This window comes from Polypterus senegalus, chromosome 10, assembly GCF_016835505.1.
Source record: "Polypterus senegalus isolate Bchr_013 chromosome 10, ASM1683550v1, whole genome shotgun sequence".
NCBI lineage: Eukaryota > Metazoa > Chordata > Cladistia > Polypteriformes > Polypteridae > Polypterus > Polypterus senegalus.
Window position 1 is genome coordinate 8,132,502 of NC_053163.1, and position 19,260 is coordinate 8,151,761.

Genomic DNA, 19,260 nt, shown 5'->3' on the forward strand with positions numbered 1-19,260 from the left:
AAAGCAACTCCTTTATATCTGCTATGTTGGAATTTTTTTTCTTCCATGAAGGTGACCAATCAGAAAATGAGATGTTGTAATGAGCAGGACCCAATCAGGGAAAGGCTATGTAATAAACACAAACAAATCAGAGTGTGATTAGAGTCCGCATTTGTAAAAGTCTTATGTGTTAACAAATCCACATTACAAAGCTGACACAGCACGGCTTTGGTGAGCATTTTCAAAAGTCTCCATTTTTAGGGGTTAAAAACGCTAGGGTTGTGTGGACAAAACAGACTAATGTCTGCATTTTTAAATGAAACCATTGTAGTGTGGATGTAGCCTGTAGAGATGATGGCTGCATAATTTCAGTGAAACATAGAAACACAAAATGCTTGACAGCAAGCTATTCACTCAATTAGACAACTGCCCAGAAGGAGTGACTTTCCCAGAGCTTACTTCACTCATTGTGGCACCTCAGCTCTTGAATGCTCCTTGCCATCGAAGTACAGTGGAACCTCGGATCACGACCGTAATTCGTTACAAAACTCTGGTCGCAAACCGATTTGGTTGTGACCCGAAGTAATTTACCCCATAGGATTGCATGTAAATACAATTAATCTGTTCTGGACCGTACGAACTGTATGTAAATATATTTTTGTAAAGATTTATAAGCACAAAAATAGTTAATTATAGCATAGAATGCCCAGTGTAATAGTTAACTAAATGTAAAAACATTTAATAACACTGAGAAAACCTTGAACAGAGAAAACTAACACTGCAGGAGTTCACGCTGCAGCCTTACGAACCCGCTCGCTGTAAAAACTTCTTTTAATAAACAACCAAGAAAAGTAACATTACATAAGTCGAGTTCTGGCATGAAGGAAGTGAGCAGGAAGCTGGGTGGAGAGGAGATTACAGTTTTGAGGTAGAGTCCCTCTGCGCGATGCACGACTGACCGAGAACAACGTACTACAGGGAGAGACTGAATTCGTGCGGAAATGGAACCGGAAGGGGAAACTGGCTTGTTCGTCAACCAAGTGTGTGGTCATGAACAGATACAAAAGTTTGGCAAACTTTTTGGTCATAACCCGATTTGTACGTGTCAGAGATGTTCGTGAACCGAGATTCCACTGTATTACTAAAGGTGCCTTTGTTCAGGATAATGTAAAGTTGTAAGGTCCTAAAACACAGCAGAGCAACCATTGACCACGTGTTTTCATATTGTGCATAAGTTATACAAACTCTCCTAGGTTCATAGGTCACACAGTATGATATGTGCATTTCGACTTATTCCTGACATATGCCTCTCTCTGCACTGGGCTTCTCCAGAATTGGATCCTGGATGACAAGTTACTAATATGCTTTTAGTTCCAATGCCAGTACTGACAATTCTTATTTTACTATTTTGAAATTAGAGACATCCTTTTTACTTTTTCCAATATTTAGTTCTCATTGCCTCCCGAATTAGAGACGTATTAGGTGCAAGGCAGTACATACATAACCTAGACTGGGTGCCAGTCCATTACTGGGACCAAGCATGAGTAATGCCACAATAACATTCACACAATTTAAAATCATTAATTATGCCAGCCAGAACATCTTTAGGGAGGCAGGAGAGAAACTGGAGCAGACACAGGTGGTTTAAGAATGTTACGTGTTTTATGTTAGATCTTCTAAACGTCCAAAAGTTGAAAATTAGCACATCCTGCTGGTGAAACCTTCTACATCTTGATATCTATATTCTCGTTCTCCTGCTTTATCTTTGTTGGTACCTTGCCACCCGCCATTGCAATGAGCTTACAGACTGATTTGTTTTGCAGCTGGCAGGACAACAACCAACGAGGAGCTTGAAGACATGCTGGAAAGTGGAAAACTTGCGATCTTCACCGATGATGTAAGTAAACCCACGTTAAATTCAACCAGCCTGTCAGGAAACTCTTAAGCCAGTGTCACATTAAATGGCTTTCATGATGATTATCAGGTTTAGCTTGACGTAATCTTAGTGAGTCAAAGAGAATCGCATGGCACTCTTGTCATGTATTGACATTCCTTTCTGGGGCTAACCATGACAGAATCGAACAGGTTTGATTTTTGACTTAAATAGTATGGGCTGCAAGATGCTAGGGGTTGCTGTTGCCCCTTTCGATCCAACAGACAGACAGACAGGGCAAAATCACAGAGATTTAATTCTTTTCTTCTTGTTTGTAGTGCCCAAAAGCACCTCCGCCACCATTCACAGGCAATACAACAATAATAAGCACAATAATCAACACAAATCTCTCCTCCACTCCTCCCAGCAAGCTCTGTCCACCACCTCTCAACTCCAGCTCCCTTGCTGGGTCTCCTTTATATAGTCCTTGACCCAGAAGTGCTTCTGTCCTTCCTCCCACGTGACTTGTTCGCACTTCCGGGTCAGATGGAGAATTGGCCTTTTCTTCTGCCCAGAAGTACTTCAGGGTTCCCGTCCTTGTGAGTTAGGAGTTACTACCAGGCTATGGATGAGGTATGGCTCTTCCAGTCTTCTCACAGCTCCTCCTTCAGTTTCTAGATAGATAGATAGATAGATAGATAGATAGATAGATAGATAGATAGATAGATAGATAGATAGATAGATAGATAGATAGATAGATAGATACTTTATTAATCCCCAAGGGGAAATTCACATACTCCAGCAGCAGCATACTAATAATAACAATATTAAATTAAAGAGTGATAACAATGCAGTGCAAGTTAAAAAATGCAAGGTGGAGAGTGAGAGGTGGGTATAACAGACAATATATTTGCATAATGTTAACGTTTACCCCCCCGGGTGGAATTGAAGAGTCGCATAGTGTGGGGTCTCCTCAGTCTGTCAGTGGAGCAGGATGGTGACAGCAGTCTGTCGCTGAAGCTGCTCCTCTGTCTGGAGATGATCCTGTTCAGTGGATGCAGTGGATTCTCCATGATTGACAGGAGTCTGCTCAGTGCCCGTCGCTCTGCCACGGATGTCAAACTGTCCAGCTCCATAGCTCCATGCTTACAATAGAGCCTGCCTTCCTCACCAGTTTGTCCAGGCATGAGGTGTCTCTCTTCTTTATGCTGCCTCCCCAGCACACCACCAGGTACAAGCGGGCGCTCGCCACAACCGTCTGATAGAACATCTGCAGCATCTTATTGCAGATGTTGAAAGACGCCAGCCTTCTAAGGAAGTATAGTCGGCTCTGACCTTTCTTACACAGAACATCAGTATTGGCAGTCCAGTCCAGTTTATCATCTAGCTGCACTCCCAGGTATTTATAGGTCTGCACCCTCTGCACAGTCACGTCTGATGATCACGGGGTCCATGAGGGGCCTGGTGCTCCTAAAATCCACCACCAGCTCCTTGGTCTTGCTGGTGTTCAGTTGTAGGTGGTTCGAGTCGCACCATTTAACAAAGTCTTTGATTAGCTTCCTGTACTCCTCCTCCTGCCCACTCCTGATGCAGCCCATGATAGCAGTGTCATCAGCAAACTTTTGCACGTGGCAGGACTCCGAGTTGTATTGGACGTCCGATGTATGTTGGCTGAACAGGACCAGAGAATGTCCAGTCCCCTGCAGCGCTCCTGTGCTGCTGACCATAATGTCAGACCTGCAGTTCCAGAGACGCACATACTGAGGGATAGTAATGCAATGTGTCATCCTCTCAGTTTTGTGGTCTGAGGCGTGCTCTAGACGGGTCTTACCTGTAATCTGATGAAATCTAAGGAAATGTTTAGTAAAAGAAGGGTACTGGTGAGTGAGTGTACAAAACAATCTCTATTAAAACAACCTTCTGGGCTTGAAAATTAATACGTTCACAGCTTATGTGTAAATCCTTTACCTCGGTGCACAGCTAATGATACTTAATAAAGTTATACCTGGGCATTTCTCTCACTGGCCAAGAATTTACATTTGGTTAACATTTCTGTTCAGATCTGACTCTGTGCATGGTGGTAGCCCTAAACTAAGGTTTTCAGGGATTTAAGGATTATCTAAACCTATCCTCGACACCTCAGTCAAACCGTTATTCGTTATTATTATACGTAGTTAAACTGAAGAATGTTGGTGCTGATATTTAACAGAAATTAGAACATTAAGGCAGTAAGAACATGTTGAACCTATCAGTTCTATAGCCATGGTCCACCAGCCGTCAGGTCCTAACAGTTTCAGTAAGTGAACAGAAAGTGATTCAAGTTAGCAAAGTGTGGAGGACACCATAGATATGATAAACACCAAACGGTGACAAGAGATGAGTTCCGCTAACATAAAATTCTCAATGAGAAACTGTCCCTATTATGAGAAATATCTAATTAATTTCTAAACTAATTTTTACATATAAGTGTGTAATGTAGGCTTAATGTAGGCAAAGTGATGTGGAACGTCAAACCCCTTTGTCACAAATCTTGGGAGGAGACGAGACGTGATTGTCTCAGAGACACTTTCATGTCCCGTGAGACAAGAGCTTATGCAAAGAGATTTGGAAAAGTCCTGCGTGGTTATGTCAGACACATTTTCTTATAGAGAGAAACAAATGATATTCACTCACTGGCAGTTATACATTGTGTTGTCACGATGTAATTCTAATCACGGAATCAAAATTCAATGCGATATTGATGAAAAGGTAAAAGCTTAAAGAGATTGAATATATGGACATAGGTGATATGTCAGAAGTGCGCCGCGCGAAACGGAAGATCACACGGCATGGCAGCAGCACCCAGCCAGCAGCTGATCAAGCAAAGAGGAGGTAAAAAAAAAAACTGCATTTGTTTCCCATTGTATCGCCGTTTAAGAGGGGGTGTCGGAGGAGCGATCGCATCTTCTTGGGTTGCGTTCAGTCCCCTGATTCACAAAGCGAGTGGCAGAGATGCAAAGTGGTTGGTACATAGTGCAGGCGGGGGGGTGTGGGTGGGAGGTTTTCGAATGAAAGGAGCATTAGGCGAAGCCCCCTAGTTATATCAAATTAAAAAGATCTAGCCTTTTCATTATGCAATACAGATTCAATTAAACCATATGACAGGATAATTACTCCTGTGGACATTGTGGTGGGGTGTATAAGCTTATCCCAGTATGATGATGATTATAATTAAAATATTAGATATTTGGCCAATAGATTTACTCAAAGTGACACACAGAATCAGAAATCATTACAAAGGCATTCAATTATTATTTTTTTTACAATGTGAGTTACGGGAGATTAAGCAAATGACTGGGAGTTAGAGAGTATGGGGTATATGTTGAACTTATGTGTACTCTGACACAGCTAAGCCCTTATGAAGAAAAAGAAGAAAAACAAGACAAAGAGTACATGCTATGCTGAAGGCACCTTTAGAAACGAGAGTACATGTCAAGCTAAACAAGCTCCTAATGAGCACCAGAACACCAAAGTGCAGAAGCAAGAAAAAGAAATAAAAAGAGAACATAGAAAATAAACTATAATGTGCAAAAGCTCAAATAAAGACAGGGAACAGAGGAGCGTTAAATTCAGCGTTTGCTTTTTGAAGAACTTTTAAATAACCTGATGATCTGCATTGTCAGAAACTCATTATTGGTTCATTTTGAGTTTGCCTTTTCTTACAATGTGTTTTATTTCAATGTACAGTTATTTTTCATTGCTATTGTACAGCCAGCGTGTCCATTCTTGCTATAGTTCGTTTCTTTCTTCTTTTTTTTTGTATTGATTTTATAATTTAAATTGGTTTCTTACTATGTTAGTTCTGGTTCACTGCTAAGGGACCACCCTCAGTGTACAGATTCATTATGGGAAGTGAGTCTCTTAGCGCTTCATTCATTTTCTGATTTTCTTTGAGTGAGCAGCTGTACTGTAAGTTTTGGATTTTGTGGTAATGTAGATTTTTAATTCCGTTTCTTGTGTTTTGTCTACTGGATTACGTTTTAGGACTTTCTTGCTCTGGCCGGATTCTTTTCACTCACGTTTTACCATTTTGTCCTTTTGTGATTTTTGTGACTTTCTAATAAATTCCTGTAGTTCACTGATCTTGAGCCTTAAGTTGTTCCGGTATTCCCTTTTCCTGCCAGATATTTTTTGATATTTTCAGACATGATCTTTGAAACCCAGTTTCTCCATTTTTGGGCCAGGTTAGGCCGCAGCCTCAGGCAGTAGTGTGGTGGCTGGCTGAGTAGGGGTGAGATCTTGTTTGGATGGGCCAGAGGGGATCCTGTCCTGCTTTGGTGACTGATTAGAAGATCTCAGACTTTCCAAAACTGAACACAATATTGTAGGGAATGCATTGGCATGTTTTCATTTTATGCAGTTTTTACTTGTTATTTTGAACTTGTATTGGTTTTTCAATGAGCAACACCATTTTGTAATAGATTGCGGAGAAAAATTAATGTGCCTTTGTGACACTTGATGTCACAATGATTGTAACGTAAATGAAAAAAAGGAGAGAATTCCAAAATCAAAATGATATGAAATGTAAAGAAAACAAATAATAGAAAGCATTAAACTTACCAAAACATCTGACAAAAGGTGGAGGTCCTTGTGATAGACATGTGAAAAATTCAATGCCGCTTGAGAGCTCGACTTTCAAATAACTGGGTGACTGTGCTTGGCATTGTGAATTATACTCCTTATTTCATTGTTCTACCTACAAAAAGCACGCTCACAAGTTTAATCTTACCTACTTGTACAGATCAAAATGGATTCCCAGATGACCAAACAAGCGCTGAATGAGATCGAGACCAGGCACAACGAGATCATCAAGCTGGAGAACAGCATTCGAGAGTTGCACGACATGTTTGTAGATATGGCCATGCTGGTGGAGAGCCAGGTGAGTGCCACAGTTTTCTAGAGACTTCCCGTTCCACGGTTTACTTGGTTTGCCTTGTTGTGTTGGTTTTGACGATTGGCACTGTAATTCTGCACTACCATCTTTTCAGGGAGAAATGATCGACAGAATTGAGTATAACGTGGAGCACTCCGTAGACTATGTGGAAAGGGCTGTGTCCGACACAAAGAAGGCTGTGAAGTACCAGAGCAAGGCTCGGAGGGTAAGTGAGTGGCAGAGAGTTCAAATGAAATCTGGTTAAACTGCCCATCGATAATACAAGTCTGCTTTCCTTTTCCATTCACTGATTCCCGCTGTTCATAGAGCCTACGTTATTGGTTTTTTTTTTTATTTTCATTTGTAGCAGTTTCTTTGACCTACCTTGATGGGCATGATTTTCAGATTTTGATATTTTGGGGGAAGTGAGTCCCATGCAGTTCATTTGAATGCACTCTGGTGAAGTTTGGTGAAATTATTGCAAGCATTGTATTTTCCTTGATTTGGATTACTGGCTGTTTGGTTGTTTAGGGTCTTCAGGTGACCCTATTTTTTCCTTTATAATGTTAATTATGCAGTACATAACATAAGGCTTCAAATCCCATACTGTTACCACACAGTCAGTTCAATATATCGCCTTTCTTTTACATTGTATAACCCCATGCAACCAGATACAGTACCAGAGCAAGCAGGAGACAAAGTTACAAATATGTTCAAGTATTGTAAACACAGTGGTGCCTTGGTTTGCGAGCGTAATTCATTCTGGAAACATGCTTGTAATCCAAAGCTCTCGTATATCAAAGCAAATTTTCCCACAAGAAATAATGGAAACTCAGATGATCCATTCCACAACCCACAAATATTCATACAAAAATGATCAATACAAAATATAAAGTAAAAATACATGAAACAAATTAATGAGCACTTTACCTTTGAAAACAATTGTGGCTGGTGTGAGGGAGACGAGAAAGAGGAGAGAGAAGAGAAGGATGGTTATTGTGTAGGATGACTTTCACTATAACTAACGGAATCACTGCTGTCTGTTAGCTCACTGAAATCTCTTTTTGGTGGCGACTTTTAACAAGGAATCCATCCAATGACAGTTGCCTTTGCCTCCTTTTGAGAATTTTGCGGAAATGTAACATTGCATTGTCATTAAACTATACGAGTGAGGCACGCCGACTGAGACCGAGCATAGGAGATGATTACCTGCAATCCCGCGGAGAGAGAAGAACCGTTGGCTCAGCTGTCATGTGACACTCAGCAGGCAAAGCGTACACGTTCTACTCGTATTGCAAGACCTCGCTCATTTATCAAGTTAAAATTTATTACAAATTTTTGCTTGTCTTGCAAAACACTTTCAGACCAAGTTAGCCACAATCCAACGTTTTATTGTAATAAGCTCAAAATAATACAACCTGATAATAGGCTACCAGGTGACTGTCTTAATGTTTGTTAATCTCTAGTCCAATGCGGTCTGACATGGCCTTTAATCCAGCATGCTGTCCACATTTGGCAGCAGAAGCAACTTCTCTGGGTGGAAAATGGCAGAGAGAGAGAAGGAGAGATAGAGAGAGAGGACGCCACTTCAAGCCTTCTTTCAGTTTTTTGCTTTGCAGCCTCCAACTCATCAATGAAATAGCTATATGCATGACTACACCCCAGTCTATCTTTGTTGCTCTTTTTTCCATTTCAAAGGAATACACAAATGTAGTTTCAAATAAACAAGAAAAAAAATGTAATTAAGTCGTACACTTGCTCTACATAGTTCTATTCTTATCAGTCCAATACAGTTTATTTTTGTATAGCCCAAAATCACACACGAAGTGCCACAATGGGCTTTAACAGGCCCTGCCTCTTGACAGCCCCCCAGCCTTGACTCTCTAAGAAGACAAGGAAAAAAAAACCCTTGAAGCAAATAAATGGTAGAAACCTCAGGAAAGGCAGTTCAAAGAGAGACCCCTTTCCAGGTAGGTTGGGCGTGCAGTGGGTGTCAAAAAGAAGGGGGTCAATACAATACAATACACAGAAAAGAACAAATCCTCAATACAGTATAAAAATAAAAACTTTACAAGTACGGAGCAGAATTTAACAGTAGATGATATCACATAATATGATTTAGATTTGTTTAGAGTACTGGAGACCTTAGCCATCAATCTGCTTCCCCTAATTGGCCATTCCACAAATGAAACAGCGCTGGGCCAGCCAAACCAATGAAAGGACCCCTCTATCTGGCAATTCCTACGATCCTCCATCAGGGATGACTTTACCTTAGGCAGGTGGGCCGTGGCACCAACTATCACATTTGAGTACCAAGAAGAAAAACAGAATAGGTGAGGTTTAGTATTCAGTTATAACTATCATGTTACTTACAGTATGTTTGAGTGCTGATGACTAACAACAGAGATGCAGTCTGTACAGTTAATCAGCAGCTCTAGTCAGGGTGGGCTAAACTGAAGTAGTGAGTCTTCAGACAGGATTAAAAGCTGAGACCGAAGGGGCATCTCTTATAGAAGCAGGCAGACCACTCCACAGTTTAGGGGGCCCTGTAACTAAAAGCTCGACCTCCTACTGTTATGTTATTAATCCTTAGAATCATATACAGACCGGCATCTTGAGATCTTAATGTGCGCTCTGGTTTGTAAGTCATGATAAATTCAGACAAGTAAGCCGGGCCATTTAAGGAGGATTTTGAAATCTGCCCTAAACTTAACCGGGAGCCAGTGTAAGGATTTAAGAACTGGAGTTATGTGTTCATATTTTCTTGTTCTTGTAATAATTCTTGCAGCAGCATTTTGGATTAACTGGAGGCTGTATAAAGAACAGTTTGAACATCCAGTGAACACCGCATTGCAGTAGTCAATCCTACTAGAAAAAAATGCATGAATTAATTTCTCAGAATCCTGTTTATTTAGAAAGCGCCTTAATTTCCCAACATTTTTAAGATGGAAGAAACCTGATTTGGATAACTTTGTAATATGAGCTTTAAGCGACCTGTTAAAGTCAAAGAGAACTCCGAGATTGCGGGCTGATTCAGTTAAATTAAAGGGGACTCCAACTGAGTTAAATGATGACAGAATATTGTTGTGATCAGCGTCATTCCCTCCAACAATTAACATCTCTGTTTGTCTCTGGTGAGACATACTTTGAGACAGTGAAGCTCTCTCATCTGATTTTTGAACTTTATAAGGCTGGTCTCCATTTTGAGGCCTAGACAGGTCTAAAGCCTAGACATTCGGACTGAGTCTTATCTGGGCTCACTTAGTTTTCGGCTCTAGACTGGAGGATTCACAAGTTTTTCGACATTTTTGTGTGCATGTGAATCATAATAGTGTGAGAAATGAAGACCAACTTGGTGTTCTTAATGCAGCAAGTGGAATCCATGTAAAATTATAATAAAAAGAATACTTCTATAATGTTTCTTTATTACTGTATAGAACTATCTCCCCCCTTGTTTTTTAATAATATGTTCTAATTGCACGGAGACTATGCAGACACCCAATATTTGTAAGTCAGATAACTAAATAAAGAAACCTTGAGATCAATTAAACTGGGGGTTCCCCAGGACTGAGCTTGGAAAGCCCTGCTTTAATGTGTAATTATGACAGACTGGAGGAAAATGTGAACAAGAAACGAACACAAAGAAAGAAAAGAAAAGAAAAGGATCTCATTTTCTGTGTCAGGTAAAGGGAACGTATTCCCAGAGCTTTGAATTTTAAGACTGATGCGTACAATGAATGAAAGCAAACGTCTGTTGACAATGAGTCTCTTTTCCCCGATTTCTTTTTCAGGCAGAGTAGCTACCATAAAATGAAATTAGTGTTGTAATTAAAGAGTCTTTATTTTGTGCTCATAGTCTGAGTGTGCATATTACTGAATAATTACCCGCCAAGCTGCAGACACTTAATGCGCACTTGAAGCTGATTTTTTTTTTATTTCCTACTCATGTACATGTACACCATCCATCCCACCATTGTATTGTACCCACTTCTCTAATTTAGGGTCACGGGGGCTCATGTGTTATCTTGGCATCAGGGCAGCACCCAGCCGTGGGCGGCATGAATTTATGTGTCAAGGAATTGGGAGAAATTAAATAGGTTAATTTGCCATTTCAGTAAAATAATATCGGCAGGAGGTCGGAAGTAATTCCAGTTCCACTCTCTTTTCCAGATGTTTAAAAATTGTTGCTAAGCCGTCTATTTGCTGTTGCTAATGCTCGCCGAAACACCCCGCCATTTCACCTTTTATACATTCCAGTCAGTGCCACGGTCCCTTGCCAGCCCTAGCTTGTCATTTATTCCAATTGTTAATACATTACATCGTTTTCTGACTTTATTCTTGGATTACATTGCTAATAAACTTTTTGTATAATTGGTATTCAGAGCTACAGCTGATAGCGAGCTGTTATTGCATTCAGAAAACATTTTCCAACGCATCTGAGCAAACCCCAATTCAAATGTCACATCGTCGGCAATGGATGCCTAATCCAATTTTAATTGTCTCCGTTGCATTCCAGCTGTTATGAATTCGCTCAGATATTTCTTCTTGACTGGGTTTGCAATACAAACATGAACTTGCATGTCAGTCTATAACACCCTGACTAATTTAACTACTGTAGTTTATACTTTGACTCACATATTCATGTATGACTTATGTATGATCAATGTGTGCGTAAATCGACTCAATACACACACACATACACACACACACATCTGCTCCCAGGTCAGCCTTTTTTTGCATAACGTAAGCAGCATATAAAATTTCTACACTTGTTACAATAAAGATTCCCATTCTTCGTTTCATTAAGCATAGTGCTGTTCCCATTGTAATACTAATTTACTATTCGTAAAATGCAAAATGTAAAAAAATACGTACACCAATCAACCACCTGACTCATTTTGTGTAGGCCTCCATCGTGCCTCCAAAACAGTTCTGACCAATTGAGACATGGACTCCACAAGAACTCTGGAGGCCTGTGGTATCTGCACCAAGGCATTAGCAGCAGATCCTTTAAGTCCTGTAAGTTGTGAGGTTGGGCCTCCATGGGTCGGACTCGTTTTTCCAGCACGTTCCACAGATGCTCGATTGGATCGAGATCTGGGGAAGTTGGAGGCTAAGTCAGCAGCTTGAACTCTTTGTCGTGTTCCTCAAACCATTCCTGAACAATTTTTGCAGTGTTGCAGGGTACATTAATCCTGCTGAAAAAGGCCACAGCCATCAGGGAGTACCATTGCCATGAAAGGTTGGGTGAGGTCTGTCATAATCTTTAGGTAGGTGGCGGGTGTCAAAGTATCATCCACCTGAAGGGCAGGACCCAAGGTTTCCTACTAGAATATTGTCCAGAACTTCACAGTGCCTTCTTCCCATAGTGTATCCTGCTGCCATGATTCCCCCAGGAAAACCACACACATGTACTTGGTCATCAACATGATCTTAAAGAAAATGTGATTTATAAGACCAGGTCAACTTCTTCCATTGCGCCATAGTCCAGTTCTGACACTCACTTGCCCATTGTAGGTGCTGTCAGTGGTGAACAGGGGTCAGCATGGGCTTTTTGACTGCTCTGCGACTACGCAGCAAGCTGTGATGCACTGTGTGTTCTGACACCATTCTCTCAATGCGACTGTTACATTTTGCAGAACTTTGTACTCCAGTAGCTCTTCTGTGGGATCGGACCACATGGGCTAGCCGTCGCTCCCCACACATTTCAATGAGCCTTGGGTACCCATCTCTGGTTGTCCTTACTTGGACCACTTTTGGTAGATACCAACCACTGTATACCTGGAACACCCCACAAGATCTGCCATTTTGGAGATGCTCTGACCAAGTTGTCAGAGTTGCTCAGATCCTCATGCTTGACCATTTTTCTTGCTTCCAGCACATCACCTTCAAGAACAGATTGTTCATTTGCTGCCTGATATATCCCACCCCTTGACAGGTGCCATTGCAGCAAGATCATCCATGTTCTTCATCTCACCTCTCAGTGGCTTAAAAGTTGTGGCTGAAGGGTGTATACTCTATCTTTATTTTCTATTAATCACATTTGTTTTAAGTAAATGCCAACTTGTTTCTTAAAAATGACATTTGTAAACGTACAGGTGTATAAGTACCACTTAGGCCTACTGCCTTACAGAACCAGCCTTCTGATTTCAAATCCCAAACCGCAGCACTGTATGTGTAGAGTTCACACTGACTCCCCAAGACAATAAGAGTTTTTCTCCGGGTACTCTGATTTCTCCAAAAGATGCGTGTGCCAAGTTGATTGGAAATTCTAAATCACACGACAGCAGGCGACTCACCCCAACAATCCCAAACAGGTTTTATTTTGTCTTGAGTTATAGGGGTGGGCTCTGTGTGTGTGAACACAGAGATCCAATGAGCACACAGCCCACCAGAAGTACAATGAATAGCATGCAGCAATAAGAAATAAGGAACATCTCATTCTTGATGTCAAACCCACGAATTGGAGGATCCGAGAATCGTAAATCTGCAAATCAGATGGGCTGACCCGTACTTGGCCAGTAGCCACACCACATGCACTTCAGAAGAGGTCATCCATCTGAACCAAAGCATGCTCAGGCCCGGCCACTACTTGGATGGGAGACCATCTAGGTAAAGCTTGGGTTGCTGCTGGATGAGGTGTTGGTAATGCCAGCAGGAGACACATACCCTTTGGTCTGAATGTTCAGTGACGGGGACACTGTGCTGTAAACATGTTGAGCTGTCCTTCAGATGAGATGTAAAAACAAGGTCCTGACTCTCTGTGGTCATAGAAGATCACTGGTCATCCCTCATAAACTGTAGGTTGTATCCCGATGTCCAGGCTAAATTGCCATTCATGGCCTAGTCTTTCTGCCCCCCGTAATCATCCCCTGTCTCAAATTGGCTAACTATCTCCTACCATTTCACCATCTAAAAGCTAATGTGTGGTGAGTATACTGGTGAAAAATGGCTGCGGTCACATAATCCAGGTGGATTCTGCACATTAGTAGTGGTTGAAGTGGCTCCCCACTCACTGTGAAAAGCACTTTGAGTAATGAGAAAAGAATTATATAAATGTAAAGAATTAATAATTATTATTGCCATTACTTTGTTACATTGCTGTGGTGGGCTGTCGCCCTGCCCCTCGGGGTTTGTTTCCTGCCTTGTGCCCTTTGTTGGCTGGGATTGGCTCCAGTAGACCCCCGTGACCCTGTAGTTAGGATATAATGGGTTGGATAACGGATGGATGTTACGTTGCTTTTCATTTTCATCTGCAATATGAATTGTGAGTGCCCCAGGAGATGGACGGCCATCCCAGAGGGGGATTTCTTACCTGGGAGGGATACCACAATAAAAGAAACTGGAAAGAAAGGCTATCTGTCTGGATGGGAGCAAGAATCCTTACCCAGTAGGGAGGCCAGTATGTTAGAAGGGACAAGGAAAGCAACAACATCTGGCTACTGTCTCCACTGATAAGCTGGAGGGCATCGACCCTGGGATTTCAGGTCCCAGTTGGATACCCAGGGGGCTTCATGGGAGCCTATTGGGTGGACACTGCAGAGGATATGGTCCCTACTTTGTGAGACTCCCGTCTGACCCAGACGTGCTTCTAACGGACCATGTCCTAGCCCCAGAAGTACTCAAAGATAAAGATAAAAGAAGCAGGTAGTCAGAGTTATGAGGTTCATGGGAGGAGAGTGGCTTGTATTTCTGTGCTGCTTATACTTTGATTGTGTTAACCTGTATGTTAAGATAGCGTTTATAAACTTGTGACTGTATTGGCGTGACTGTGCCTGGGGTTTGGGGCTTAATGGCGCCCCCTGCTGGTTACAGAGTGCATTCAATCACCAGGTACCCTAATTTTTAGGAGATAAGATTATCTGTTCTAAAGTATTGCAGATCTTTTATTGTCCAATGAATCTTTTTAAGAAGTTCACCACATATCATCTGTTCAATCATTTTAAGAAATGCAACTGTGTGACTTGACGCAGCTCCAAACTGAAGGTCTGCTTTTCTGCTTGCTGTACTTGACTTTTATCGACTTCACTAATGACCCTTTTTTTTCTCTTTTTCTCCTTTCTGTCTGTTTCATCTCCCCTCTCTTCCCTCATGCAGAAGAAGATCATGATCATTATCTGCTGCGTAGTACTCGGGGTCGTCCTTGCATCCAGCATTGGAGGAACTCTGGGGTTTTAAAAATACAAAAATGTAGGAGTGAAAACAAAAAAAACGAAAAAACAAAACAAAAAAAAAAACAAAACACATACAAAAAGCATACAAGAAAGCAAGTGAGAGAAATGAGCAAAATGAAAGAATGCAAGAAAGAAAGAGCAAAGGGGAAACATCAGGGGATTGCACGACAACAAAATATTGATACAAAACAAAATGTTCGTATGTAATACTAACAATGTACATGCATTGAAGTTCAACAGCACATAATTCAGCTACCTGTAATGAAATCATGTTTTTTGAAGGTGACAATTAAATCAGGGCATCCATTTTTGCCGAGTTTAAAGGTTGGGCTCGACGAGGTCCAGAATTGGGGTGGACTGGGGAACGGTGGGTTGGAGGGGTGCCATTTAAAGCCAAGTGGACATTAAAAGAAAAAGAAAAGATAAAATTGTGAATTGGAGCCTCCAGCAAAAGGAGGACTTCATTCTCCAAAGATCTCTGCGTTCATTTTCTCAACTTGCTGAAAAATGTTTCCGCCCGTAACGGCTAGTTGGCATGTATGCAAAGAAAACCCGTGAGCTTAAATTCTGACCAATGGATTTTATCCCACCCCGCACGTTGAAGATTGTAAGAGGCAGAAGGAAAACACAAGTCCCTTCTTCAATCCTCCGACTCCCTACCCAGAACTTTCCTGCACCCAACTGAAACTGTCTCTTCAGTTTAATGGAATCCCAACTCCTCAGAGATCACCCCACGAGATCTGTGAGAAACAGCACAACTGCAATGAACCCGAACCGTAGGGTTCACATCTAACGTTTGTGAACTGTCCATATGCTGCTTGGCAGTGTTATCGACCAGCGTCAGCAGTACAGCAAAGAAGCACACTGTTAAGTCCCCACTCCCCACGGCCAGGCTCCCCTAAACCATCCTTGAACAACAACGAAGCAAGATACAAGAAAAGCTCTCCCCGTGATCAACAAAATCTTCTCTGGACCAAATTCATGACCAGATACTTTTACAAGTTGGTGTTGGACCTCTCATATTTTTTTTTTCTTTTGTCACTTTTTTGCTTTTTATTTCTGTGAAGCAGTTGAGGACAAGTTTGCCGTAGCTGTTTTGAAGATGCTTCCAAAGTATTGTCCGCCTAAATTTTACCAAGAGGAGGAAATACACTATCACAAGTCCAAAACAAATTGAGATCAATGTACAAGATATGCTGTCCTCAAACTCTGGAAATGGTGACAGAGAAGACTTCTTTAGGTACCTGGAAATGGATTTTTGACTGAATGTTAATATTTTGCTAAGGATGGAAAGCCAACCATGCCAGAACTCCCAAAGATGGGATCATTCTGTTGTGTAAGATTAAGACCAAACTAGGCTGAACCACCAAGACTGGTAGACCATAATTCCTGTTGAGTTCATGGAGACTTGCCAGAAAGAATTTTGTGTTGAACTCAGTCAAGACTTGATTAGAGTAAATTTTAAGAAGACAGACAAACTAGTTTTGGCCCCTCAAAGTGCAAAAAGACAAAGCAAATTCTAAAACGAAGGTCCAAACCAGAACAGGCACCAAGGTTCATGCTTAGTCAAGCCTTGAGCTGTCTTGGGCTTCACACAGTAGAAGAAGTTCAAACCAGGTTGGGCCTTGATGAATGAACTAAGATTAAGCAGAATGGGTTCATTTTGAGTTGTCAGTTGGTTTTACCAAGCCAAACCAACAAGATTCACCCAGGCGCGATCATAAAGATAGTATCAAGACTAATCAAAATGGATTTGGCTTGAGATGTCAGTTGGTTTTACCAAGCCAAACCAAGCTTCACACATTAGAAGTTCAAACCAGGTTGGGCCTTGATGAGTAAACCAAGATTAAGTAGAATGGATTTGTCTTTTGATGTCAGTTGGTGTAAACCAAGCCAAACCAAGAAGATTCAACTAAGAGAGGTCCTAAAGATAGTATCAAGACTAATCAAAACAGATTTGTCTTGAGATGTCAGTTGGTTTTACCAAGCCAAACCAAGCTTCACGCATTAGAAGAGGTTCAAACCAGGTTGGGCCTTGATGAGTAAACCAAGATTAAGCAGAATGGATTTGTCTTGAGATGTCAGTTGGTGTAACCAAGCCAAAAAAAGGTAGGATCCCAATGATAGAATCAGGACTAACCCAAATGGATTTTTCTTGAAGACCCAGCAGAATGAATCTTGCATTTGATTACACCTGACTCAAGGAAGACAATTCAGCAATGGCGCTCCTTTTTGAGCTACCAGGAATTTTAACCACACAAGAAGGATTATCCAGAGTCCTAATGGGGCCAGAAGTGAAAAATAGTGACTGCTAAACATTCTAACATTCAAGCAGACCCAACAAGGATTGATTGCACTGCAACTGGCTACATTGTTCTGCCTAGAACTAGACCCCTGTCGATAACGAAACACCAAGCTGATCTTACTGAGCATGATCTTCCTGAAGTCTGATCTGACCAAAATGTAAGAATCAGGGCTCTAAAAAAATAATCTCAGCAACTGACCAGTCAAGTCAAATCTGATGAAATGACTGGATTCTGTTGAACTATTGCACCAAACCAGTTATCCAGGAAAAAAGATTGACTTGAGTGGAGACTGATCTGGACTTTAAGACTGACCACATTACGATGTAAAAAAGAAATGACCAGTCTGGATATCCACTAAGTTCTCTGCAAGGTTTCCATACCCATGAACCCTAAAAAAACTGCCATCAGGTTTATTGCCAGTAGCCAAATCTAAGTGGGAGATCAAAGTTCACTGTACACCATTCCTGATGACCTGGTCCTACCCAGAAGTTTAGAATGTTCTGAGAAGTTTTTTTCTTAAATATGAACAGACCTGATCAGACCCTTCTGAACTCTCTTCAGACCTAAATGTGTGAAGAAAAACTGACAGATCCCGACTATCACTATCAGCAGAATAGGCCCTAACATCAAAAGTAAGATTGACCAAGCTTACCAGTGGTGAGTCCTCTGAGGATTCTTCTAGACCCAAGACCATGACCAAGAAGAAACAGGAAAGAACAGTAAACTTACTGGATCCTGATCCACCTTGAAAACACTAGGAAGATCACCTTAGACGTTTAGAGACAGGAACTAACAGACACAAGGAGACCTGGGTGACCTGCAAGAATACGCTTGTGTAGAATTTAAGGACAAGTTATAGCATAACCCCTCACGGTGTGGCCTCACCTGCTGGTTCCCAGTGAGTCAAACTTCTCACGTCTGCTTCTGGAATAAAGAGTTAGTCTTCTGCTGAGCCTCGGTGAAGACGTCAGCATCAAGAAGTGCAATTGTACCAAATGCTTACTCACTCTATTGAACGCCATTTAGCATGTGTCAGACTCGACCTACCAAGCACACAGCATTTTGTTTTCTTACTTTTTATTTGTTTTAGCCTGGCGTGTACTGAATACGAAATAATCACGAGAAACGAATAGGGAGAAAAAACGAAAACAGCCGTTGATTTAATTGTCACATCTCTCTCAAAAAAGCAAACAGGCAAGAAAATAACTTCTCCTTTTCTTTGTTTATTTGTAATTATTTACTATTTATTTTTTTAACAGTGCAATTGTTTTATTGTCAATGGTATCCTGTAGTCTGTAATGTGATTGGTCGACTTATTCTGTTTTGTATTTTTTAAGATTTTTTTTTCTATTTATTTTTATTTAACAACAAAAGTGTAAATTATAATCATGACACTCATTTTGAAAAGAAAAAGTAATGACAACTTTAAAAATAATAATAATTATTATTATACTATGAATAATGACTCATTTTGAGGCTTTCCAAAGCTTGTATCCATTGAAAAGGTGGTCTTGTGTTCCTAGCCTCGCATATCAAGGAAAGAGAAAAAAAATATATATGTACATATAGACATTAAGTAGACAGACTTCTGCCGGCTCAATGAGTGTGACAGAACATTGACTACTCGTTTTTATGGGGCTGCACTACATTTCCCATCATTCCTTGCATTCTCCCTTAAAGGGAAGGTGTGTTGCTTTTTTGTGTAAGTTTGTTATGCTAAAAGAAAAAAAAAAAAAGAAACAAGTAACAAACAGGGGCTGCAGATTGCAAATTAGTTCTCTCCTCTCCCTTTCTTGAAAATCAGTTTTACATGCTGGAGAGTTTATTTGTTTCTTTCTTATTTCAAATTTTCAACTGGGAAAAGATGCAATTCTGCATTGAGACAATAGGTGGAGCTGTGGTGGAGCATTCACAACAGCGCCATCTGCTGGCTCTTATTTATAATGTGGTGTGTTGCTAGAAAGGTCTCCATTTTATAGAAAGCTGCCCATTTTTTTTAACTTTTTATTTAGTTGT

The 19,260-nt window shown here is 41.0% G+C and overlaps 1 protein-coding gene across 1 annotated transcript in view; it reads left to right on the forward strand.

The window, feature by feature from the left end:
* The window catches only part of LOC120536659 (syntaxin-1B), a 180,300-nt gene extending 161,774 nt beyond the window's left edge, over window positions 1–18,526 (forward strand). The window contains exons 7-10 of the mRNA XM_039765092.1: window positions 1,803–1,876; window positions 6,633–6,770; window positions 6,880–6,990; window positions 14,862–18,526. Of these exons, the coding sequence (XP_039621026.1) occupies window positions 1,803–1,876; window positions 6,633–6,770; window positions 6,880–6,990; window positions 14,862–14,942 (404 nt within the window). The 3' untranslated portion in view covers window positions 14,943–18,526. The remainder of the gene's footprint in view (window positions 1–1,802; window positions 1,877–6,632; window positions 6,771–6,879; window positions 6,991–14,861) is intronic.
* Window positions 18,527–19,260: the final 734 nt, after the last annotated feature.